A 27,489-nucleotide genomic window follows, 5' to 3' on the forward strand; every position below is an offset into this window, starting at 1 on the left:
GAATTCACAAAGCTTGCTAAGAGATGTTGGAAGTGGAAATTCCTGGATGGCTTTTACTTTGGCAGGCAGGGGTGAAATACCGTCTGCAGAACTTTTAGAACCCAGAAAGTCCAACGAAGAGACACCAAAAACACATTTGACAGGGTTAATAGTGACACCATACTCTGATAGTCGGCTGAATAGAATTTCTAAATGCTGTAAGTGATCAGATTCCGTGGAACTCGCAATTGGTAGGTCGTCTATATATGCGTAGACAAAATTAAGACCGCGAAGTACCTCATCCATGAAACGCTGAAACGTTTGAGCTGCATTTCGAATTCCAAAAGGCATTCGTACAAATTCAAACAAACCGAATGGCGTGCTGATTGCAGTCTTTGGGAAATAATTTGGATCCACAGGAATTTGATGATAGGCACGGACGAGGTCGATCTTGGAAAAAATGGTTGCACCATTTAGATTGGCAGAGAAGTCATGAATGTACAGAAAAGGGTAGCGATCAGGAACTGTTATGTTATTAAGAGCTCGGTAGTCACCGCAGGGGCGCCAGTCACCAGGTGTAGGTTTTAGAACCACGTGGAGTGGAGAGCTCCAGCGACTTTCGGAAGGACGGATGATTCCAAGTTGTAGCAGGTGCTCAAACTCAGCTTTTGCAACAGGCAAGCGATCAGGAGCAAGACGGCGCGGACGACAGAAAACAGGTGATCAGAGCTTTATAAGGAGAAGATGTAGTTGGGAGGCAAAACATCGGACGTGGTGAAAATAACGAATAGTGAATACCGTTAACAGACAATGTTGTGTTCGTGTCAATGAGTTTCCGATGGCGCATATCCACATTCAATTTTACGCATATCCAAGCTAAAATTGGCCAGAAAATCAGCACCAAGGATCCCTATCGGTTCATCCACAATGATAAAAATCCAATGGAAATCACGACGAAGTCCCAAATCCAGAGCCATGGACTTTTCACCATAATTTTTTATGGTTGACTCGTTTACAGCTTGCAACATTACAGGTGAAGGATGACATTTTTTAGAAAGAGAAGGAGGGATAACACTCACATCAGCGCCTGTGTCAGCGAGAAATCGTGTACCAGTAGGACGAGACTTGTCGCCTCTAGTCGCTGGCGGGGCAGTTTTCCTGCAGTTGAGTTGTGGAAGAGAAACTGTATGGTGGAGTGCAATTGGGAGCAGCTGAGCAAAAACGCCAGTGGTACCAACATTGAAGACATGTATGACGACTTGCATTAGAGGACCGTGGACGAGAAGAGCGAGGTGGAGTTGGATATGGACTGCAGGAACGAGAACGAGGCTGTGAATTGAAACGGCTTGTCAGGGTTTGAACTTGAGAAGTCAATGTGCTAATTTGTTTTCGAAGATCAGCAAGTTCGTTGGACGGAGAGGAAGATATACCTGAAGAAATGACAGCAACTGGCATTGAGGGTGTAGCAACTTCAAGAATTTGGTCAGCAATGGTGGCTAATTTTTCAAATTGAAACGGTGTAGAAATTAAGAACCTAACTAAGAACCTACTTAGCTAAACTTTCAATAAGTTTCCCATAATATAAGTACCTTTTCTGCCAAACTCTGAAAAAAGTAGATTCTTTCACGTGGTTTTTGCCGAATATAGAACTGTTCTAAGCCAAAGTAGAAAGAGTGTATTTTAAGTGTTTCCAGACCCCCACCAAGCTAATAATGGTTAGAGCGAGTAGCAAGCATATACTTCAGTTTAGTTGGTGTCAAAGAATTAATAAATTCAATTGCTTAATTGGAAGCAGGATAGACCTCTTGATAATTTTAAAATATTTTATTTGTGAATTTCAAAATATCAAATATTGGCAAGATTTTGTTTTGAAATATGAAATAATGATACCCCCCCCCCCCTTGTAAGGCCTCACTGATTTTACTAATGCTCTATGTATCCTGATTTTCTTCTCAAGCTTAATTTTATCTTTTTCTTTAGATATATTGCATTGATCTTGTTCATTGATGCTGTGGCTAACTGCTTTCTTCTATTGATGTCTTCCTCATCTCCTAATGATGAACCCACTTTCTTTGCACTTCTCCATTCTTCTTTCTTTTTTGATTTCTTTCTATTGATGGTAGTTTATTCCGTTTTGTCGTTATTGACCAATAGTTTATACTTCTTTAATACTTTGCTTATCTCGCCATCTCGCCCACATCTTTATGTTTTATCATACTTGTAATGTCGACATCATCTGCATAGGCCATTTCTGTTGGTAATCCTTCTTCTATTCTATATGGCATTTCTCTCAATGGCATTTCATTTGTTGCTCCTTCTATTTTGATGGATATTTTGGTATCTCCGAACAAGAACCTCATTAATCTCGTCTCATCTTCATCTTTCTGTCTATTGTATCAAAGGCTGATGGCATATCCATTCCTGTTATATGTATGTTTATTTCTGAAAAAGCTGTTTTTGCTGCATACCATCTTTGAGTCCATACTATATCAGAAGTGTTTCTGAAGACCAATATTTTTGAGAATCAGCATAAATGTTAAAGTTCAGCTATACTGTATCAGCTTGCCATATTCATTTTGAACGTTTTAAGCTATAAATTTTTCTGGTAAACGGGTTTTAAGATTTTTTCAAATATTTTAATTGTTGCGGTGTTCGTAAAGGCACTGGCCTAGACAATGTTTATTTTTTAAAAAATATTTTTTGGGCTTATTTAAAACAGATCATTTATATGAGTAATATATAGTTTGGGTTTTTATTGAAGATAGGCGTGCAGCATTTCATCTCATGTGAACATAGAATGCTATTTTATTATTCTCTTATTTTCTTTTTATTTTAAATAAGATTCTAAAATAGATTTATATTCAAAGTTTTGATAAACAATGGAAAAATTTCGAATGTTAAAAACATTAATCCCTGACTGATAGTTCAATCATACGGCTCACTGGTGATGTCAATTTATTGGCGGCGCAAAAGGGGCTTGGGGCTGCAGCCCCCAACAATTTTTTACAACTAAAATGATTTTCAATAGAAATAAAATTGACTAAAAGAGAATAATAAGCGAAATAAATCTTTTCATAGACTTGATTTCAATGGAATCAGGCTATTCGGGTTTGGTTTCGTTTATATTCATTTCAAGACTTTCACATGGAGTTTAATGGACCATTAGATATAAACAGGGTCACATCTTCCATTGGGGTACATTGGCCTACAAACATGTAGATGCCCCAGTTTTATATGGTGTCATAGTGCCCGGCGCCCGGTGGAAACATTTTTAAGCTAGCACTCAGGGCCAAAGCCACGAACTTGAAATCTGGGGGTATTATTTAAATTAGTATTATTAAAAATAAAAATGAACAAAGCAGAAGAAAAAGAAGAATTGAACAGAGCAATATATTATTTTTTCTTTAATTCTTTGTTCGGGATCTATGTCCATTATTTGCATCAATTCAGCAGCTTACTTTCTGTACTATTGCAATTTCTGCATTTTGGATGTGTAAACATGGCCTACTGAAAATGCTCGAGACAAAGATGCACATTACTTTTCAGGAAATAAAATTAGCTCAATTAACAACAAATTTTCACCGAATTTTCGAAAATATTGAATTATATTCAAATAATATCCAATATAATCGGCTAAATCAAAAAATTTCCCATATGGTTGCAAGTGAGTAAAAATGATCCTGTCTTCGGTCCCTCCTCTCTTTGGTATACATTAACGATCTACTCAAATGTTTGAGGTATTGCTGCTATTAATGCCTATTTTGCTGCGTTGAAATTGTGGCTACAAGGAAACAAATTATCTTTGAAAGTTGCAAAAACCGAAGGCATGATTATTAGAAGCCGTTGAAATGGGTGAAAATACAATTTACTTAGGAGTTCGAGTACCTAGGAGGAGCAATTAAGATGGTCATCCCAACCATCCTCAATGATAAGTAAGGTTTCAAAGGGTATTGGCATCTTATGGTACTCTAAAGGATTTGTGCATGCATCAACTGTTAAACAGACTTATAACAGCCTTTTAGAGCCCTACCTTAGATATTGCTGCCCTGTTTGGAGTGATGTTGGTAAAAACTCTCTAGATAAACTTCAAAAGTTACAAAACCGTGCAATCAGAACAGTTAAAGGATGTGGATATGATCAACCAGCCTTGTCAATCATTCGTGCTCGTTGATGGCCCACAGCAGTCAGGGAGTTACTTGATCTTGAAACCCTCAAGATGGTTTTAAAATCCCTGAATGGTGAGGCGCCGTCCTATATCAGTGACATGTTCACTAGAGTAAGCGAAACAACCTTTCGTCACTCGTGTATTGCGGAACTCTTAGAATTGCGGAGTTCTTATTAACTTAAGAACTTTAAAGTTAAGGACATCAGCTGGTCAGAGATTTTTTTCATTCAGAGGGGCAAATCTTTAAAACGGGTTAAACGATACAGCAAAAAGTCAACCAACCCTGAGGAAATTTAATGAAGGTATAATAAATTCCAGATTTAATGAATCCCAATAGTTCTTTTAAATGTTATTTTTTTAATCTGTTTTTTTTATCTCATTGTATCATATTGTATTTATTATATTTAATTAAGCTTGAATGGTATTTGAATGCATGACCCCCTGTAAATCAGCTTTTCTCTACCTGAGGGGCTACCATGCCTAAAAAAAATGAAAATGAAAAATGAAATGAAAATAAAATGAAAGTGAGGCACGTGAACACAAATCATAAGAAGTGGTTTCTTATGTGACGTCATTATATTTAAAGCTAAAAGGTAGATTTTGGTAGAAGCAGTAAAACTATTTTACAGAAGCGGACTGGTCCACCGGGACACCGGAAAGTTTTTCGGTGCACCTTTGCCTCAATTTATATTTTTCAGAAACCTTGAAAACTTTCAAAAGGGGAATAATTTTCGCGAATAGGAAACATTAACACCGAGATTTTTGTGCTTGAAATACATTTTGTCAAGAATCTTGGCAAGTGACTAGCAGTGCCCTTTCTTCTCCCTGTTTCGCAGAAACACTCAAAAGCCAATTCTGAACTTCTAAAGCAAGAGCCATGAAAATAGGAACCACTTTATTCCGATGTTGTTAAGATTAAACCAGCGCTTTCGAAAAAGATGGCTCAAATTTGCAATTAGCTATTAAGGTATTCCAATCTTTCCTCAAACTTAAAGAATTATTCTTTAACCTTTTTACCAACTACCAGTAAAGCCTCTTCTTATAAGGTTTTAGCTCCCTTACTTAATTCCGCATGCTGATGAACTGGCATCATATCTTTTGTAAATGATTTGTAACTGTTGCGTAGAAGCAGGAGCAACACAGTCAAGGCTAGTAGGAGCTAACGCCCATCTGTACTTTTTTCAAAGAAATGCTGGAAAATTTCTGAAGATTGCGAGTTTAATTGAAAATGATATCGCCTCCTAGGTTGGAAAAGTTGCTTTCTTTGTGAAATTGTGGAAGAAAGTCTTACTTTCAAAATCTAGAAATCATTTGCGAGCGATACATCATTTGACATCTTTCATTTGAAATTTATCACATTTGTCGACGTTTCAAATACACTTAATTTGACTGAGAATCTTCTTCTTCTCAAAGCAAATTGTGAATAAAAAAGACTTTGAATTTTAACATGGGGCATTTTTTGACGTTCTAAATAGCGTGATTCAAATAATTTTCTGGGAACCAGTCCCCATTTTGCTCGCAATCTAATTCCCCATTCTATCCTGCATTGCGGTCGGGTTTTAACAATGAATTGTGACATAGTCTGCCGTAAACTGATTCGCCGCTACACAATGTTTTCTGGACAAGGGATGTTGTCGTAATATTTTAGCAAGAGGGCTCTATGAAATTTCTAAGTTGTTCTTGTCATGTAATCATTGCAATTTGAACATGACGATGGGGTGATGTTTTTCCGATCATTGGTTGAGCAGCCAGGTGCATTGACTGTTTGAGCGGAGCTGAGATCAGAACATCAATACCATGGGAAGGGCACGAGGGAGAGGGGAACCTCATTGCAAGTGAGGGGTGCCAAATGTTTGTATTGCTCAGGCGCTTAGTGAAAGCCACCATGGCTGGCGGTGAGAAAAATTTTGGTATATGACATTCTAACAATGGCCAGAAATGCATCTAAAATATTTACGGCATCGAGGAAGAACTTTCTTTTAACTAATAATGACCCATTGGTTGGATTATGAATTGAAACAATTTCTCGTGTTTACAAAACAGGGGAGATTTTGGCCCGAGTTACACGACGTCGGATTGGGTTCACTTCGGATTGCTTTTCACTTCGGATAGGGGTTTCAGTTATACGACGCTGAGGCAATCGGAAGTACTTCGGTGGGCGTAACCGGAGTGAAAGTCACTCCGCTCTGGAGGTGAAGTGAGAATCATTCCGAAGTACTTCGCTTCGCATTCTTTCTCATGTATTGAATAAACACTGAATCCGAAGTGATTTTCACTCCGAAACCTCGTTCCAGATCACGTTGTCTCTGTGCAAAATATGCGCGTTTTTTGAAGAAGAAAATACCCAGCATAAACATGGCTGAAATGAAATTGTTAATCAAAATTTTTCTTGGCATGCTTGAGGGTTTTACCACTTTATTGCAGCAGAACAGCATGTTATTTGAGTTCATTACTCACAACTATCTGGCACGAAGAAAATTGTTAACGAAACAAATAGCTATTGCGTCAGGAAAAGGTGAAAAATTGAGGTCCAGCGTCGCTTCTGGCTTAAGCCCGGTGGCTGCAGCGGCTTGTGGTCAAATCTAAATAACGGGTTTATAGAAGGTGATGAAGAGTGGCAACTTAACCTTCGTATGTCCAGAAATAGTTTTAATTTGTTGTGTTATGAACTGCGTCCATACATTGAAACATAGCAATCCGGCATCGTGTAACAGCGAAGCAAAGCGGAGCAAAAGTCAATCCGAAGTCGTGTAATCACTTGGAAAAGCGAAGTTCATCTGCTTCGGATTGGGTTGGGCAATCCGAAGCGAAAACCAATCCGACGTCGTGTAACTCGGGCCTTCAGCTAATGAACAGTGCTACTTAAAACGTCACACAAAACTGCTATTCAGTGGACTTGGAAAGTATTCATAGTTTACAGATAAAAAAATATCAATTTTGAAATAAATATAGCTTTAAGAACAACCGTGCCTAAAATTATCCAAAAATTTTCTAAAATTTGGAACATGGATATAGCCTATTTAGAACAATATAGACGGGTGTTCTGAATGGAAAGAGCAAAGAGTAGTATCAAGCGAACTCTCTTAGTTTTTAGATAAGAGACACTCGATATAATTCGCGTTAGTCGTAAGTAAAAAAATGAATATCGCTAGTCGTGAGTTTAAAAAAATATTAATCAGTAGTCAGTTGGCAAAACAGTCTTCTATTCACCTAGTCAAAATCACCTTCTATACACCCTATACAGACATGGACTTGACATAAGGGCTACAGACACACGGTTTGCGCAATTGCTTGATAAATTAAAAGTTAACCAGGTTTGTAGTTAGTGTTGCTTTTTGGGTGATGCCTCAGTTATGATACTCCTGTAAAAATATGCTTTTCAAGGAATTCGTAAAATCATGCAGCATTTGCTGATCAAACTTTCGCTTTTTATAAATTTTACAATAACAATAATCTGTTTGTAACTGATTTGGAAGCTGGGTTAAAAAATTGCTAGCAGAAATTAAATCATTTATGACACAAACACAATCATTTAAACCAAACCCTGAGACCTCATTATAATTGTGTTGTAGAAATCTAAGTAAACAAACGATTATTAACAAAATATTTACTGGATTTATCAGTACTATATTGAAATGAACCAACACCAAAAAAAATATTCAGACAAGACAAGCACCTTCCGTTCGTTTGTACAGCTTGCCACCAGAACAAACTCTAAGCAAAATATCACTGAACAATGTCGTTAAAATCTGAATCCCCAGAAGCCCAGAAACAAAGCTTTCGTATACAAAGGATTGTTAACCAATGCTGCTATCAAAATACGTTTTGTATACGGTCTTAACAGTTTCTGGATATGCCAACTCATAACATATCTGACAGACTGGACAAAACTCCAACCTTTCATGTATGCAGTCTGCAGTTGGGTAGCTTGACCTTCCAGACTAGTCAAAAGTTAATTTTTCTGACGAGGATATAGATGAAGAAAAATTTAGGTGTTGTTTCTGTTAACAAGCTGAAGAAATCTAAGGAACAACTAATGATGAACTGGGGTATCGCACCCCCTACAACCCCTGCTAGCTACGCCCCAGACGGTCTGCATTACATATTTAAGATGAACTTTTATACTTATGCACAAGTGATGTATCAAGCTTCAAACTGTTTGCTGGAGCAAACAAACGAATCTGCGAAGAGCAAAAGGACAGTCGTTAAAGGTGCAAATGGTCCTGATCAGAGGCAGGCATACCCGCTTCCTAAGTATGGCCTGGGAGACCTCCCCCAGAACATTTGAAATCTAGATTCTCGGAGGATGAATTTTTGAATTTTCACACTGGTTTTCCATTAACAAATATAGTCAACAATAATAATTACCTTCTACGCAATTTCAAGTTCCAAGGAAAATGATTTGCGAGGAGATATTCCTGGAAAGAAAAATACTTTCAATTTATCAATTAGGCATGCATATTTTCGGGTCAATCTAAAAATTCTAATCATTGCAAAGTAATGCTGCTAATCATGACTATCGAATTTTTCAATAATAAATTCATCATGTACCAAAAGGTATTAACCTCGATTTTATCAATCTTTTTTAATGCTAATTCAAAAATAAAGATGGTATTAATCTTTTTATATTTTGTATGTATAAATGTATATATGAAATATGTAAAAAATCTGTCTGTTGATATTTCTGTAGCTCAGAACTCAATACGTTTGCACGTAGAACGTGATATAGCATGGAGATGAAAAAAATAAGACTACATGTTTTATCACTTCAAGCCTGTTTCAAGATAAACTCACTCTTCAGGAGGATGAAATGTATATATGTATATATGTTTATATATAGTACATATTTATAACTAGATTTTTGTTCTACAGGAAGCAGTAGTGCTATAAACAGAATGTGTAGGAAATACAATGGCAAAAGACAATTCATTATTTTCCGGAACGCGTTTCATCCTTTCAACGAGGAATCATCAGCCTATTTCAATATATACTTAAATAAATATACTTCATTAGTTTTTCATTTTCTATTGCAAAAGTGCTGAATCGGCCGAGCACTTTCGAATGTAGATCCACAATTGCGTATTTCGCGCTGTTTTTGCTACCGATTGACGTCAGCCTTATTTAGTGACTCAAAGTTTCATCATTACCCGTCCAGTTTGGTAACTACAATGTCGAACCATGTCGTATGACTACTTCACTATAAGATCGTATGTGTGTTTCCGGTGCAGTGAATTCTGTGAGTGGCTTGTTTGAACAGATGTTTTCACTTTAAAGGTGGAAATACCCCCGAGGTTTAAGGCCTAGTCACCCCTCACCCGAAGGATAATCGTCTGTTTCCTTCAATGTTATATCAACCAGAGGTTTACATGTCATATATCCAAACTAAAAAACCTACAACGTCTAGATAGCAGGTAAATGACAATCATGAAAGTTCAGCAAACAATAATGGCATTGATATTCTGACACAGCCTGTTTGATGAAAACAGGTGATTCTGTTGCTAAGGCTTCTTCTCCTTGTGTTGCGTCTGAATGGAAGAGTAGCTTTATCAATTCCGCATTTGTGTTATTGTAGTTCGTCATAGAATGCAACTGTCAAAATCACTGTCGCCTCAGTGTACAAAAAACCAAGATTACGATGTTTGGGTACTCCAGTGTTGCTTGACCCCAAGTTGAATAAGGTGTCAAGTAAAACGGCCTATCAAGGGTAAGTAATATCTTTGTTTCTTATATTCTTAGTACATATACCAGAGATATTTTGTTGACAAAATCAACAAAAATTGTGAAGATCTACCTAAGCGATTTACAGTTTGACTACGGCCAATGCAAAGTAATTTCTTAGAAGTTCCGCCATAAATGATGGAATTGAGCAGCCTGAAATTGAATATGTGTTCTACAACATTATGATAAGGTAACTGGATTTTATCATTTTAAAATGTGGTCGGAAAAACATGCTTGCTAAGAAAAGAAAGACGACAAATTTATCTCAATTTGTTGTTATGCTTCAGAAAAGTGCTTCTTGAGAATGTGCTGAAAATGAAAACATGCGTCGGAAGCTATACTTCGTTGTTTTCTAGAATACTTCTGGATTGCAGAAACTATTATATGTAGAGTCAATCGAAATGCCATTCGACAATCTACGGTTGTAATTTGTGAATCTTGGTAAGAGATTTAATCTTAAAGATTAAACTTTTGCATTGGCTTTCGAGAGATTGATGCATTCCTGTCAAAACACGTTGAATGGAAGTGAAAATAAATTGCTCATTTCTATTAATGTTTTGCGTAACCAAATTTCTTATATATACATTGGATATATTTAATGGTAAGCAGTATCGCAAATGATAGGTGTATCAGGTACATAAGGCTTAAGTGAATGAGTTAGAAGTGAAACCGTCGTTGCGTCACTGGAACCTACAGCAAACTGAACACAACCTTCTTGCCAAATGTTTAAAGAATCTGGACTGCTGTTTATGTAACGTAAAAGCTTTATTTGTCATCGCAGTGTGGTAAGATCAAACGACTCATCGCAAATTTAAGTTTCTTTTTAAAAAAAATCGAAATTCAAGCTTTGACTAATATTTTTATAGTATAATTTTATGCTGTATCATCACATTATTATCGGTTGCTTTAAGATTGTGGATTCCTTGGTATTTTTTTTTTGTATTTTGCAACTATTCTTGGGATATTTCACCAAACTTGCAGTTTATAAATTTGGGCGATTGGACTCTTAATTTCTATCTAGCTCCTCGGGAATCTCTGAGTCTTGTGTAGTCACAACGAGCTCCTCTATAGACTCTACCCTACATCCACGAAAAGGAACCAATTGGTCCGATTATCTCAAACAAAAAAACAATATTCTTCATCCTATTAGTACCATCTGCAACTGATTGTAGTCTGTTCGCTTAATGATAACTACCTTATGTTTGGCACTGTAAAAAGCGTCTTAAAAACGATGCTTTTACTTTACAATAAAGTTAATTCACTCTTTGGCTATTATTTCAGTCTTTTCCAATCGCTCTTTGCATGCTAATCACTCAATGTAAAGTTGTTGATTTAAAATTTTGAACTCATTTGCAAGCTTTGTTCTTCTCTGAGACTGTTAAAAAATGATGCTAAAATTTGATTTCTTTAAACCTCGAGTAAATATTATTAATTGGTATGTAGTCATCTAACTATCTTTGTCTTCGATTCAGAATTGAACAAGATATAGTGAACTAAAGACGAGCGCACAAATATTTGACATTGGACTGCCTGCCAGTCGAAAAATGGATTGGCTTTACGCGTTGTAAGTAGCTTGCTTGAAATAAGCATGGAATAAAATGATGGTTAAGCTCTTTGGGTGCGGTGCTGTCATTGTTTTTACTTTTTCTATTCCTTCACTTAATTTCAAGATTGACATACTCCTTGATTTTTTTCAACAGTAAAATTCAAAAGTCATTCAATCCTTTTGTGGTACTTCACCATGGGAAATTAAAAACATTTAAGAACGAAAGTTAAAGAATTGGTGTAATCTATCTGCACCGATTTTCACCAGTTAAGTAGTAATATAGAAAAAGGTTTTTGAAATTACAAAGTCAATTCGATATGTCAATTTAGATAGGTAAATCATTTGCAGTCTGAAAAGTAAACCTTTTAGGCATATGCGACAAAGTTGATAGAAAAAAATTAGATATTCTTATTTCGATCAGCCAACATTAACAGAACTTATAGGAAACACAACGGTTAGCTTTCACATCAAATACATGATTCACACATATTTCTAGACATACCTCCAAATCTTTTATTGTACATGCATATTTATAAGGCAGCTGTACAGCTGATGTTGATTTATTTCATCCAAAAATAAAATATGAATCTAAATTACAAAATGACGCCATTTGTCTAAGATGAAAATATTTATAATAAGCAAGTTAGTAAAAGTAGTAGAATTACTTCTTAATAGATTTTATCATAGTAAAAGTCCATTCAAGTATTGAGATTGGTAAACAAAACATTCCTCTGTTGATTTGATTGCAAATGCTCCTGGCAGCACGTTGATTATTCAAAAGATCTCTGTATTTTGGTTTTGCCACAATAACGCTTTATTTTCTTTTGCAGAATTGAACTTCTTTTCCTTCACACCTTCCTACTACATTCAGAGATACTTCGCTTGCCCTGTTCCACATTTGCCAACTTCACTGAAATGCACAGAGACAGTTCTATTTCTTCATCCTTTAAAATCATCTACAATGTAGATGTTAATACTTGTAAGTTCGAATGTATAAGAGACAGAAAATGCAAGTCCATAAATGTGAGTGAGGATGACGGTGCTTGCGAGTTAAATGCAAAAGCAGCGGAAGATCCAAAGGATAGGATCGAAACACATCCCAGATATGGATGGACTTATTACTCCACTCTTTACAATCAAACATCGGTATGAAATTAGATGTTTTCAAACCTGATTATCCCTGCAATAGCTTGATAGATGGAATATGAAACTTATGAATTATGCAATATTTATTTCAAAAATGCATTTTGATGTCAAAATTAAAGCCGAAACAAATTTGCAGTTATCGTATAATTTATTTTCCATATCAACTGTTTCTAAATAACTACGCAATTCTTTTCTTTCCAAAAGACCAAATAATTAGGGAGCATAAAATAATTTTACATCTTCCTTTACTGAAAAAACATTAAGATAACCATCAAAATTTGGAGAACAATCTTAGGCAAAAGCCAATCAAAGAAGAGAAGGAGAAGGTTTTCTCGTCCAACATAAATATGGACATAAGGGAGCACTTGAGTCCCCTTCCACCTTATTTTTTCGACAGGGCTACAGACTCTACCTGAAGACATCTGTCCGGGGATACAATATTGTAGACAGCTGCGGTGGCAAAGAATTCAAAAATATTTTCTGTAACTTGTCTCTGACTATAATTCTGCGCTTAAATAATTGAGACTCTGGTACCCAGAATACTTGACGCCATTCCGCCGTGAAGCTTTTTTTATTTATTTCTAATGTGATGGTATCCATTCAAGCTTGTTCAATCATACCATTCATGATCGGTATGACTAATCCAGGTTGTCTCATCAAATTTCTTTATCACCAGTTTGCTACAATGAGCTACATCAGCTGCAAATTTAAAATATAATTTTGTTTGAGCTGTTTGGTAAAGAACCTGACTCTTATTTGATAGGTTGGTCAAAAATGCAGCAAAGATAATAGATGCCCGCCTGGAAGAAAATGTGTTGATACATGCATTTGTCCAGGCTACAGGTGCATAAGTGAGTATTTTTCAAACATTTTATAATTAATTCAAAGGGTATCTATTAAAAGTGATAAACGTTTGCCAATTTTCATTGTCAAAGCTGCATTTGCGCTGTACAGACAAATATCGTGTTATTTCAATGTTTCTGCCACTATACTATCTGCCATCACAAATATCACTTGTCTAGCATGAATTACTCGATCATTGATAGTAGGCAGTAGGAGCAGCAGGGGTTACAGGAAGAGCAGAGATAGCAGGGGGTGCAGAGGCATCAAGGGGAGCTGGGGGAGCAGAGGCAGCAAGGGGAGCAGGGGGAGCAGGGGGAGCTAGGGGAGCTGGGGGAGCAGGGGAGCAGGGGAGCAGGGGAGCAGGGGAGCAGGGGAGCAGGGGAGCAGGGAAGCAGGGGAGCAGGGGGAGCAGGGGAGGAGGAAGAGCAGAGATAGCAGGGGGTGCAGATGCATCAAGGGGAGCTGGGGAAGCAGAGGTAGCAAGGGGAGCAGGGGGAGCAGGGGGAGCTAGGGGAGCAGAGGCATCAAGGGGAGCTGGGAGAGCAGAGGCAGCAAGGGGAGCTGGGAGAGCAGGGGGAGCTGGGGGAGTAGAAAAAGAAGGGGGCAGAGGCAGCAGAGGGGAGCAGGGGCAGCAGGGGGAGCAAAGGCAGCAGGGGGAGCAGAAGCAGCAAAGGAAGTATTGGCAGCAAAGGAACCACATGAAGCAAAAGAAGCAGAGGCAGCAGGGCCGGGGTAGAAGGGAAAGCAGTGGGAGCAAAGAGAGCGGGGAGAGCAAGGGGAATTGGAGAAAATTTCAACCTCCCTCTCAGAATCTCCAAAGGATATGTCATTTTATGAGGCATGGTGATATGGATGCTACAGGAAAATCAAACAAACCTTTCTCTTCTTCAGAATACTGTTAGGGCTTTGCTTTGTTACTTCTAATTTTAGAAAAAAATTCCAAGTAATAGTCTAATCAAGTAATAGTAATAATTAAGAATTATCACTCTATAATGATGAATTAAAAAACCACTATTTCCACCATCTGACCATTATTTTCTTTACCTTTTTTTTCTTTTATAGAAAAATCACGCAAGTTTAAATTTTTTTTGTTATACTTGCGCTTAATTGACCGATATCCAATTTATAAGTATAATGCGGATTTTTTTCCAGAAAAATCGTATAAAATTTGGCTGTCGCAACATTCACATCGAACTTTACAAAAATAATTTTGCGAACATTAAAAGTTTCTTTCAGGGTTTTTGCTAGAGTTAGAATTTTGCTCAGCTCTATAACATATTTCTACTTAATTATTGATCTGCATCTTTTATGTTTCTCAAAAAAAATTTCTTTCAGAAATCAAAGTCCCTTGATTTTTGGCTTTTCCCGTTTCACGTCAAACATTGATTTCCAATACCTAAAAAATAGTTTTTGCTTGAATAGCTTTGAATTATCCATCATATGCTAGCTATTATTTCAGCCATAAACAAGGCCATGTGTATGATGATCAAATTAATCTCTAAGATGTTTGTTTTTTAACGTTTGGTAAAACAAAGAATACTCCCGTTTAATTTACTTACTCGGGAATGAAATACCAATGCAATGCAGTTGGGCCGTTGGTGCATCGGCGCAAATCTCTCCACCAACGATAAATCACGTAAGGAAAGGGAATGGACATGAAAAGTCTATTTTCCCCACTAATAGCCGATGCACCAGTCATACATAATAGCATCAAAAAAATGCTTGATAGCTTAACAGGTGCTTAAAGTTATGAGAGGTTTTAAAGATGCTGTAGAAGAAACTCGACACGCAAAGCTATACTAAAACGGCATTTTGCATAAACAATCAATATAAGGGAGGGTGGTCTGGGAAAGTAAAACAGCTTTCTTGTATTGTGGCTTCTCCAATCAAAGTGAAACCACGCTATGCCAAAAGCTTAAATACCCCTAGATTAACCAAGGACATGAGGACGCCACGAAACAAACATCTTACCCTAGTTTTACAAATCAAATTCTTAGGAGGTCGAAAGACTCCATATCCATTGCCCTCGGTGGGAGGGGGTACCTTAACACGCTTGAAGGTACGGGGATGTGCCATTATTTAGGGATACCTTATATCTGAAAAGTGCGCAATTATCAGTATCAGTTTTTGAAATATGTGCGGAACTATGGGTACCATTTTAAGAAACATGCAGAATTATGGGCACCATTTTGGGAAAATATTGCAAAATTATTAGAAGGGATATTTAGCATTAACAAAATGAATGACCAGTTAGAAATAAAACTATGAAGTCTGTGTAATATTGAGATTTTGAGGCAAAGGACGTGCAAAATTCGTTTAATAATTTCTATGTGCTTTAAAAGTTTTATTTGCTTTGCGGAATTATGGGAATAGCTTTCATCATGTTTGCGGAATTATGGGTCACATTTTTTCAAACATTTGTGGAATTATGGCTCCAAATTTTTAACCAAAATGGCACGTCTCCGTCATAAATTAGGCTTAATTTAACCCCCAACCCCAACAGCCCGTGAAATCAACTCTAATAAAATTTCATTTAATCGTCAATAGTGAATTATGTTGATGAAAAAGATACAAGAATGGCTCAAAGCTCTTTATGATTGGGGTACCTTCTTTCTTTGATACCCTTTCTATAGCATGATTATTTTTCAATTCTTTTTGTCAGAGTTGGATTCTTGCTCGGACTGGTACAGAAATGGGGCCAGATCCAATGGTATATATTACATTTTCGACCATTATAACAAAACAAATAAAGTTTTCTGTGATTTTGAGGCAAAGAGAAGATATATTTGGACGTTGGTGATGTCTATTCAGTTTAAAAACAACAACCTGGTAGATACGATACCTCTCACTTCGAATTTTTCACTTAATGAACAGAATCCAAATTGGATGCTATACCGGTGAGAATTTAAATTCATGATTTTCTGTTTTGAAAAGCAATTAAAAATTATCAACTGAATAACTGGAGTAGAGAATCCTCTGGGAAATCACATTCGATATAATCAATGTTAACTACAAAAATTTCTCAGGAACTATTTCTTAGTTAGCATATTTGCAAAAGTGGTTTCTTTTATCGGTAACAAACGATTTACATGCATTTTCTTGGCAGGAGTTGAGGGTTTGATAATAGAAGCTACGGGTTATGAAAGAACATAAAGTTCTTGTCTTCTATTTTATCATTATTTACATACTTTTTTCCCTGCTATTTAAATTTTTTCTGGCTTTAAGGTTGTGCTTTCTCGAGAGGGTGCTTTTTTGAGGGTGGTCGCTTTCTAGATTTTTCGTCATTTCACCAAGTTAGTTTGTTATCAAAAATTTACTTTTTGTAAGTTTGACAGGGAAACGTAAGCGTGAATTTGGCTTTATAGTTCCAGAAAAGTTTCAAGTTATGACGATAGATGCTAGACAAGCAAACGCTTTATAGGACGAACAACAAAAACTAACACTTTTTTTGAATTTTCATATGAAAAAACGTTATAGATAAAGTTCCATGATTTATACAAAAGTAAAGTGACAAATTACAAACAATTCCTATGCTGTTTAGATCGATCAAGATTTTTTAAGGGAAGAGTTCGAGGGTAGGCCTCTTTCAAATTGTTGATGGTTAAGGGGGCGCTTTTTCGCGGGTTTAAGCTTTTTAGAGGATATACGGCAATCGATTTTCTTGTTTTTATCTATACAAGAATTTCTCATTTTCTTCCCACCGTTCATAGACTTTCCAAACCAAATATGATGAGAATCAGAAACACCTCGACTCACTGGCGTGGTACTTGCAATGCTGGCAAGCGTCAAAACACTACTGTGGATTCTATCAGAGTTGCTTTAAAAGAGCTTGATCCTCCAAACTTCAATGGAGCTGATGAATGTAAGAAAGTTGAGTACGTCAACATCAGGGGAATCGAGGGATACAATGTATCAGTGACATTTTGGCAGGTGACCAATATAATGCTTCACGTGGACAGTAGCGAAACTGGTTGTTCTTTCAACGCCACGAAAGGATCTGTGTTCAGCGAAGACAACTTTGGCTACTACCTCAACTCTAACCCTAAATTCAGCTGTACGGAAAGCAAAAATGCAACCACGCAAATCTGGTTCGGAGAAATTCTTTGAGTTTTGCTGTTTGGCCTGCTTTTTTAAGACTGTTAAGAAAGCTACAGGGGTTGATTCATGGTATTCACTCTAGGAACGTTTGAAAAAAAGCAAGAGGGCCGTTTCCATCCTAGTTAATTGTCTAATTTAATACTAGTTTGCTCTAATTGCTAAGCTACTAATTGTTTCAATTTTCATCATTCTTGACAAGATTGATAAAACTATCAAGATATTGAATGGCTCATACATCTAACATTATACCTGAATATGGTTGGCAGTTTACAACCTCTTCAGTTAATGGAAAATGGTTATGTTCACGTTTTCGAAGAAAATAGTTGCTTAGCCTAAGTAAGCAGGTTTAATTTAAAACTAATTGAGAACTTAACAGGTCCTTTGTTGATAGCAGAAAATTCTTTTTACTGAACAAGTTTACATGTCAAAATATAGTTATTCTTGTTGCTGTTATTAAACCTCATGAAGATAATTTGAATACACTGTCTGCATTAGTTAAATATTGACTTTGAAGATTAATGACCAATTTCTCTGAAAATTCTCTGGAAATCTAAAAAAAATGGACGAAAGCTACAGGCTTGAAAACATTTGTTGAAGGGCTAGTAAAAACTCCAGCCTTACTGAATTTTCATTTATACTTTTTATGCCTACATCATACGAGCACATTTTATAAACATTCGTAATTTTTGAATGTCTAAATACATTCATACATTTCAGTAAGAATTTTTACATTTTAATCAAACGATAACCACTTATTGAGGCGAGCAATGGTTGCAGAAACTCTTCGTTTGAAATATGTATCAATCAGCAACAAGATTTAAAACTTTGCAAATTAAGTGAGATTATATTGAATCATCATTTTCTCAATCAGAATGGCTGCACAAAATAAACAAATTTTCCAAACCATATAAAATAAAAGCATTATAGACGTGTCCGCTTGGTAACCTCTTCATCAAATATTTATACTTTATCAGTGAATCCAGTTGTGGGTCGAAATTTTTCTTTAGTACGTTTTGTTGTTTACTTAAAAGACGTGATCGACTCTCAATTTTATTGATTTTGTTCAAGCAAGTTGAGAAATGAATTATATTTATCTCTCTTATGTACATCTATCCGCTTTCAATGCTTCTTTTTCAAGTGAAATATTCAATATAACGAAAAAGTTGTTTAACCGTCTGAGGCAATTCTTTGTTTTCCTTCCCAATACCTTTGATATTGACCTCAAGTTACTTTGATAAGCACCGTTCTTGCAAATGTTTCTTTCAGAATTTAATCAGTTGATTAATTCTTTTTGAAATGAAGCTTTCAACTTTTGGGCTTCTTTTTAATTAAGGATTCAAAACGTTTGTTATTGCTTTTCACATTCTGCTAATAATCATGGAGAGAGTACAGTAGGGGATTAAAGTCCTTGGGTTTAATGAAAACGTCAACTTGCATTTCTTCCTTATTTATCAAAGGAATAGAACGATACTTTAATCCAATATAACTAGGCACAAAAACATTTCTCTTTGAAAGCTAGTTATAACAAATAAAAACAAGTTCGGTACCGTTTGGTTGCCGAATTTTTGGAAGAAAAGCTGTCTCGAATAGAAGTTGCCTCGAATAGAAGCCGCGTCAAATAGAAGAAGCCTCGAGTAGAAGTGGCAGGAATCTTGGAGCAAACATAAATAGAAATCCTTCGTTAATAGAGAACGCAGTTGGGTAGAAACCCTAAGATAATAAGTCTCAGCTCTAAAGCAGACACTTGTAAAAAGAGAGAATTTGTCTAAAATTTTAAGGGCACATGTCACTTGTCGCAATATGATTGGTAATGAGTTTAATCTGATAGATTTTGATGATTTGAATTCGAAAAATGGCAAACTATTGCTTAAAAAGCAAGAAAGGTTGCACTTGATTAAATCACTTTTTTTATAAAATAGAAGCCACGGCTTCTTTTGAAAACTGCTCCTTAAATTCTTGAAGGGCATGTGCGATTGATTGCTCTTATTGAAAACATCGCCAAGTAATGTAAAATGATAATACCGTATTGGACTTTGTAAAACCGAGCAATGCTCCCGTACGAAAATTCAAATATGAAAAAATCATATTGGTACCATATACATCCCAGTGTTCCTTCAAATTACACTTGAGATTTCAATCAGCCACAAAATGAATTTCTAACTTATAAATGTGCCAAACGATTCCCAGGTATTTTCAAAGTAGGCTTAAACCAAAGCTCAAATCCAACCTATTCCTAACTCAAGACTTTCAAATAATAATAAAACTAATCTACTTTAACTCAATCAAAACACATTTTACAGGACATCTTACAATAATGAAAACAGTAGTAATACAGATTCCCTCGCTGCGCTTTGCTTTATGTTCTCTAGCAACACGTCTTTTGAAGTCACACTGGATTTGAACTCGTACTTGTGAGCAAATCAGATTTTACTATAAACCATGACAGATAATGTAATATATTGATATTGACTTAAATTTTCTGATGGAAACTGCTATACAGTGATTCACTGCGAGGTTTAATCTGAACTACAACTTCAACATTACCTTGAATTGAGTCTTAGCGAAAAGTCATCAAATGTAGCTTGATTTGATGGAAACTTTGGTTAGGTATTTACAGTAAGTAGGGAAATGTCTTTACACAACTCAGTTCATAAGACCACGATCGCACCTGACCCGGACTCGGTCGAATTTCCGATAGGACTCGGACGAGCTCCTTCTGTCTACACAATAGCGTCCTTTTTATTTGTAGGGAAAAGATTTGCAAAATATTTGGAAAAGATTTGAATGTTTGTAAAAGACTTATCATTTCGTAAACATTGAAAGCCATTTGAAAGTACAAAATGCTAGGAAATGCTTCTTGTTTGGACAATCAAGAATTATCAGACAAAAACACAAATCAGATGCAAAAAAGAGGTCAGAGACCTGGGCAAGAGAGGCAACAAATGAAGAAAGACTGACCCGGTCGCGCTGTTTCCATGATGTTTGCTTTGTGCTATTTTGTTGTCGCTAAGATTTCCCCATTTCGTGTATTAGAGGAAGAGATCACAGAGAGAAGAGCCTAAGACAACATAACAATCATGCGCCGGTGAATTGGAAGATTGAAAGTGAATAGCTTAGAAGTGAATAGCTTAGAAGTGGATAGCTTAGAAATGGATAGCTTAGAAGTGGATAGCTTAGAAGTGGATAGCTTAGAAGTGGATAGCTTAGAAATAGATAGCTTAGAAGTGGATAGCTTAGAAATGGATAGCTTAGAAGTGGATAGCTTAGAAATGGATAGCTTAGAAGTGAATAGCTTAGAAGTGGATAGCTTAGAAGTGGATAGCTTAGAAGTGGATAGCTAAGAAATGGATAGCTTAGAAGTGGATAGCTTAGAAGTGGATAGCTTAGAAGTGGATAGCTTAGAAGTGGATAGCTTAGAAGTGTATAGCTTAGAAGTGGATAGCTTAGAAGTGGAAAGCTTAGAAGTGAATAGCTTAGAAGTGGATAGCTTAGAAGTGGATAGCTTAGAAGTGGATAGCTTAGAAATGGATAGCTTAGAAGTGGATAGCTTAGAAATGGATAGCTTAGAAGTGGATAGCTTAGAAATGGATAGCTTAGAAGTGGATAGCTTAGAAGTGGATAGCTTAGAAGTGGATAGCTTAGAAGTGGATAGCTTAGAAGTGGATAGCTTAGAAGTGGATAGCTTAGAAATGGATAGCTTAGAAGTGGATAGCTTAGAAATGGATAGCTTAGAAGTGGATAGCTTAGAGATGGATAGCTTAGAAGTGGATAGCTTAGAAATGGATAGCTTAGAAATGAATAGCTTAGAAGTGGATAGCTTAGAAGTGGATAGCTTAGAAGTGGATAGCTTAGAAGTGGATAGCTTAGAAGTGGATAGCTTAGAAGTGGATAGCTTAGAAGTGGATAGCTTAGAAATGGATAGCTTAGAAGTAGATAGCTTAGAAATGGATAGCTTAGAAGTGGATAGCTTAGAAGTGGATAGCTTAGAAGTGGATAGCTTAGAAGTGGATAGCTTAGAAGTGGATAGCTTAGAAGTGGATAGCTTAGAAGTGGATAGCTTAGAAGTGGATAGCTTAGAAATGGATAGCTTAGAAGTGGATAGCTTAGAAGTGGAAAGCTTAGAAGTGGATAGCTTAGAAATGGATAGCTTAGAAGTGGATAGCTTAGAAATGGATAGCTTAGAAGTGGATAGCTTAGAAGTGGATAGCTTAGAAGTGGATAGCTTAGAAGTGGATAGCTTAGAAGTGGATAGCTTAGAAGTGGATAGCTTAGAAGTGGATAGCTTAGAAGTGGATAGCTTAGAAGTGGATAGCTTAGAAATGGATAGCTTAGAAGTGGATAGCTTAGAAATGGATAGCTTAGAAGTGGATAGCTTAGAAGTGGATAGCTTAGAAGTGGATAGCTTAGAAGTGAATAGCTTAGAAGTGGATAGCTTAGAAGTGGATAGCTTAGAAGTGGATAGCTTAGAAGTGGATAGCTTAGAAGTGGATAGCTTAGAAATGGATAGCTTAGAAGTGGATAGCTTAGAAGTGGATAGCTTAGAAGTGGATAGCTTAGAAGTGGAAGTAGAACTACAAATCCAACATTGAATCGAGGGAAAAGGGGGGATTCGAATTTATATGGGCAATGAAAGTAGAAAATTACAAAAATTGCATTTTGGCTCAACATTTTTGCCCGGGATTGTAGATCGGTAAAGCTGAAGTCTGACTGTTGTCCAATGGTTCCACCGAAACTGAGCTTCTTCACTATGGTTGTTTTCGTTTTGTCAATGACGAATGCATAGGGCCCATGGTGCATAATGCCATCATATTCATGTGACAGTCCAAGAGTTGTCATATCATTTCTTTGCTTTTTCTTGAATTGAATCCTCCTTTCTATTAAGCAAAATCAACGAAATTGCCATCAGAGAAGCAAGGAGTTTGGTCTAAACATAAACAATGCATTGGTTTGTTAAAGTACTAAATGTTTTATATTTAATATAACAAAACAAATGTGGAATTGCCTCTGAAAAGTTGGACGTGGTGAATCTTTTGTGAGCGATGTCGAAAACGTGAACACCTGGGGCATGAGATCCTCAGGTTGCTAGAAAATAACTCCTTTGCTTGGAGGGTTTCAATGCTAGGGTACATGTACGGTTGAGATCGTCTGAACTATTCCATGAGTGACCTTTCTTTAAGACTTTATGCCAATCTCTACTCGACGTCCTAGCCTTGTGCAACTGTTTCCTTAGCGCAATCATCTAAACCAGTGCGTTTTTAGACGAATTTCGACCAAGTTGAATAATGAAATTTAAGCTTTGAATTTAAAAAACACTTTATAAGGCTACGCAGTTCATCAGTGGTGCTCGTTGTGATTCAAAGCAACGAACAATCATCAATTCAAGCACTAGCGTACTGACTTCTCTGTATCTGCTCCACTTGATCTGAATCCCTGTCATATCGTGATTGCTCATGGTAAAACCCCAAAGCATGCATTATTTCATGAATAGGGATGCCCTTTATAGCACATCTATGTCAAATCGAAATGACCTGCATGCGCCCGCCCTTTTCATCGAGCTTTGAATAACAACTACAACAAAATAACATTGTTTGGATTTATGCCGAAGATTATAGTTAAAGTTACAAACTGGTTTATCGAAATGTAAAGAAAACGGTGGTTGATCGACCCCTAGAAAATAGAAAAAAACCCTAGTTTCAACGGAAGGATATCAAATTAATTTACCGGATGACAATGCTAGAGATTTTTGAGATGATGAATTGCAGATATGCTTTTGATATTGATGATACACGGCCGATATTTGGTACGATTACACTATGCGACATACTAATAGGATTAGATGCAGAACCAACTTCGAAATTACCCCTCAAAGCTTTTCTAGACTTGGTTACATGTACCCAGTCCTCTTTTGGGTCTTCCTCCATATCTTTCAAGATATGGAAGTCACTAACCTGAAACTTAGTTTTCTGGTGTATTACGATATGCTCATCAAGATGAGACAATATTGTCATACATATACTCAAAAGAAAGATATACTTCTTTACGTATTTTTTATTATAACTCCTAGTTGCATTGTCAGTCAGATTCTGTCCTTACCCTTTTCCATGAAAAAACTTGATATAATGTCTTTTGCTTTTTGGGGTGACTTTCACCAGGCGGATACATGTGTAAAGATGGAAGTCTCGAATGGCATTCTTGATGGCCCTCCTTCCGCTTAGAGCTTAGAGTGCAATCAGACATTGTATGAGTTAATGAAAAAACATAGGTCTGCAATCTCAGTGTCTCTTCAGACACTCAAAGCATGCAGTATTTAACAAAAAAATTCTTGTTTTGTGATTAAATGTTAACATGCAAAGGCGTCGTTGGCTATTCAGGGGAGTAGTTGCTGGGGGGGGGGCAGGGGACACGTGCCCCTCAGCATAGACCATTCGGAAATTGTTCGGTGATCTCGTATTTGTTCGACTGAAGAATATTGGTCGTTCATAGAAAACTATGGAAAGTTAAAATGAACTAATCACTAATCAGCATGAGAAGAAGATTGCTAAGAAAGATTGAGACTGGGAAAACTTTGCGAAGACAGTAAAAATAACAGTGTGCCTATCCAAATCTGTACACTTTGTACACGATAACTGCAACCTTGCCAATTGACTCTGTTAGAATTATGAAGCGTACCCCCGTGCGCCGAAATTATATCATGCCTTTAATTAGATTTGAGAGTAACCACGTGTGAATATCTCAACAGTGAGCATCGTGCTAAGGACTCGTCATGGAGATTTCATGAGGGTAGACGAGAGAGTCATAGTTTAGGAAAGAAAAGTGTAACCGTATTCTCTAAGTATTATATATAAGAAGTTGTTTTGTTGTGTTATCAAAAAATCGTCAAAATTCAATTCTTGCCTTCTTTATCGTGAAATCCTGAAATAATGGAAGCTTACAACAGACACTTCCAAGTGTGAGCTCATATTTACAAAGCTCAAGTATTAAAAAAACAGGCTGCGATCAACATGGACCAAGAGAGGTTGATCTCTCTAAAATGATCATAAAGGTTGAGCGTTAGTTATGATGAAGTAATCAGCAGCTTTACTTACACACCATTTCTATGGAGACTTTCCACGCTCCTATAATCATCACGTTGCGTTCTTTAGAACTTTATGATATTAGTAACCAATCCATTGCGTGTTTTACTGTAGATGATAAATACTGCTTATTGATAATTACTATCAAACAAAGGTCGAATGCGAATGTTAAACTACTGTTACAAAATACACATACTGTCTTACAGGCCTCATAAATATCTTCTTCTCAGTAGCAAACTAATTACCAGTTTAACTTTCCTTAACGCCCATGCGGCTGTTTCAAATTCTGAAAAGGTCATGGTGAATTAAAGGACCTTTCGAATGCTGCGTTCCTACATGTTGGGTTAGCAGGGCAGGTTGCTTTTATATCTTATTGTAAGATCCAGCAAGATATGTTGTGACCTAACCTCTGAGTCTTGATTAGCTTGCTAAATTTAACCAAAGTGTGTAAACACGGAATATAGTGCTGTGCAACCGTTTTTGACATGACTATTGATACAATGAGAATGTCGAGTGCCATGAACAAAGCCATATAAAAAGAGAAAATACTTTAATGAAAAATGTTCTTACTTGAGTAAGGGTCTAGAACATATGGCACCACTCTTGTGTGCCATAATTTTATCCTGTCCCTGAGTGCCATAATTTACTCATGTGTGCCATAATCATCGTTTTCGAAATATTAATGCTCTTGGAATTTCGTGTGATATACCTTTGAAGCGTTAGTTACAAAATTGTCACTTTCGAGAACACTTTAGGATAGTCTGAGCATTTTTTCTATCATTCTTGAACAACTTTTTTGTATGATGCTGCGCTATGGAATATTCAAAGGACGAAAGTTCACAAGTCAACCCTACGGAGGAAAAAATATTGCACTCATCACGTTCATTGCCCACGGATATCAACAAAATCAATCGCCACTATCCTGCTAACTTTGGGTCATTGCCAGAACATGCTGGTTTTGCCTAATTTGGCTCAAGGCCACAACGAGAGTGTAGAATGACTGACAAAGGCTTGGCATATTGGATAGAAAATCAGGATCAGAGGTGTGAGAATCAAAGCTACTACAGCGAGATTATCGATAGTCATATTATTCGTATTCAGAGTTTAATGGTTTCAACGGCAAATATCGATAACGTCAAAGATTGCTTGAATAAAGTTTTATGTGCGTATCGAGGTTTTTCTCGCCAGTTTGACAATGAGAGCGATTAATTAAATTAAATGAGTTACGTGTCACAAAATGGCTACAAGATGTTAATACTGGCGAAGACACAGTTTCAAATTCGTCGAAATCTTCAAGGGGTTCAGTTCGATCTAAAAAATCCAAAAGATTAACGTTATCTGGAGCACCTAGCAGCACTCTGGACTACGTCATAAGAAACAGAGCGAAAATCGCGAAGCTGCAAGCAAAATCAAAATACCTTGAAAAGGAGAAAAAGGCAGAAGCAGAACTCGATAGAACAAGGTTGGAGAAAGAGTTAGCTGTAGCACAAGCAGCTGACAAGGTTCATAGAAAATTATTAGGGGATAGTTATGTCTTAAGCCCTTCTAAGAATACTGGCGATAACAATATCCGAATGAAATCAGAAGAACATATGGATTTTGCTGATAAAGATGACATGTTCTTTGATAAAAAAGCAAATGCTTTAGATGCCAAAACTCCATCGTTTGTACCAAGGTTCATACCATCTGCCGGACTACAGTTTACACAGAGATATATAACTACACCAAATCCACCTACGTCCCAACATGCCCATGCTATGTTTGCAGCACCAGAACCTCAGGCGGTTCGACCTACTTCTCGAAATACAGCTCAAACAGAGAACAGATTATCTAACCAAGAGAATATGGAAGCAATTAAGATGTTATATCTATTTATAGTCAAACAAGGAGAGTGTTTCCATCGGCAAGGAGCTTCAAAGCCCAAGCTTGAAAAGTTTGGTGGAGAGCCAATGAAGTATCAATATTTCATTAGCATGTTTGAAACAGTGGTTGAGGCGAGAGTTAAAGATCCCAGAGATTAGTTTTGTTAATCCAGCATACATATGGGGAAGCAAAGTCTAAAATTGAGACTTTTTTATATTTGGAAGAATCTGCCGCTTATGAAAGAGCTAAAAATTTGCCAGAAGAAAACTATGGAAATCCTATCACGATTGCAAATATGTACATGGAGAAACTGAGACAATGGCCACGTATTTTGGAAGGTGATGGAAAAGGGTTTCGTGAATTCTATGTTTTCTTAATCAAATGCCAAGGTGCATTGTGGGATCAAGTTTACGTCAATGAATTAAACACCAGCTCTCTTCTACAGTCACTGTGCATCAAATTGCCCCAAAGATTGCAAAGAAGGTGGTCAGAGAATGTGTGCAAGACTTTGTCAAAAGCGCAAAGAAGAGCAACTTTCGTTGACTTTGTTGAGTTTGTAAGAAAAGAATCAGAAGTCGCCAACGATCCGATATTTAGTCGAGTAGCTCTGTCTAAAGTGATTGACAAAAAGCCTTTAAAATTCGACCAGTCCAAAGCATTAAAAGGAGGTTCAAAGCCAAGAGTAGTTTCCTTTGCAACTAGATCAGAAGATTGTACCTAATACCGGCAGTGAAACAGTTGTAAAAGATCTTCTTTCTCCTTGTTGCAGTAAAGAACATGATTTGGACAACTGCAAAGATTTTCTTGCCAAATCACCTTATACTCGTAAAATGTTTGTGATTTCAAAAAGGCTTTGTTTTGGATGTGTTTCTTCAGATAACACTGTCGTTGACTGCCCACAGAAATGAGTATGCAGCAAAGAAGATTGCGGTGGATTTCACCCGTAAGGAAAGCATGGTACTCACAAGTTTAAATCAAAAGCCAAGAACCACACCTCAGAAGTAAAATCAAGTGACCGTAGAGAAATTAGTAATGGATGTACAAAAGCTAATGAATCA

The 27,489-nt window shown here is 36.8% G+C and overlaps 2 protein-coding genes across 3 annotated transcripts; both read left to right on the forward strand.

Moving 5' to 3' along the window:
* Positions 1-8,795: 8,795 nt before the first annotated feature.
* LOC135691406 (uncharacterized) lies at positions 8,796-18,579 on the forward strand. Of its 2 annotated transcripts, XM_065209260.2 has the most exons (7): positions 8,796-9,555; positions 9,717-9,848; positions 11,335-11,426; positions 12,239-12,554; positions 13,318-13,405; positions 16,060-16,294; positions 17,108-18,579. In XM_065209260.2, exons 3-7 carry the CDS (start codon positions 11,407-11,409, stop codon positions 17,502-17,504), a joined length of 1,056 nt encoding a protein of 351 aa, XP_065065332.2. In that variant the 5' UTR covers positions 8,796-9,555; positions 9,717-9,848; positions 11,335-11,406; the 3' UTR covers positions 17,505-18,579. The 2 variants fall into 2 exon arrangements, with proteins under 2 accessions (XP_065065332.2, XP_065065330.2); XM_065209258.2 differs by having other exon boundaries at positions 8,796-9,848.
* Positions 18,580-25,767: 7,188 nt separating this feature from the next.
* Positions 25,768-27,108, forward strand: LOC148960288 (uncharacterized). Its single transcript, XM_089114797.1, has one exon. It carries the CDS (start codon positions 26,143-26,145, stop codon positions 26,587-26,589), a length of 447 nt encoding a protein of 148 aa, XP_088970923.1. The 5' UTR covers positions 25,768-26,142; the 3' UTR covers positions 26,590-27,108.
* Positions 27,109-27,489: the final 381 nt, after the last annotated feature.

Source organism: Rhopilema esculentum, chromosome 4 (assembly GCF_057945365.1).
Source record: "Rhopilema esculentum isolate cy_ngs chromosome 4, ASM5794536v1, whole genome shotgun sequence".
NCBI lineage: Eukaryota > Metazoa > Cnidaria > Scyphozoa > Rhizostomeae > Rhizostomatidae > Rhopilema > Rhopilema esculentum.

Coding starts and splice junctions, on each gene's coding strand:
- LOC135691406 (XM_065209258.2), top strand. CDS start 11,407: ATGGATTGGCTTTACGCGTT. Junction 12,555..13,317: donor CTCTTTACAATCAAACATCG/GTATGAAATTAG, acceptor CTTATTTGATAG/GTTGGTCAAAAATGCAGCAA. Junction 13,406..16,059: donor TCCAGGCTACAGGTGCATAA/GTGAGTATTTTT, acceptor TCTTTTTGTCAG/AGTTGGATTCTTGCTCGGAC.
- LOC148960288 (XM_089114797.1), top strand. CDS start 26,143: ATGAAATCAGAAGAACATATGGATTTTGCTGATAAAGATGACATGTTC.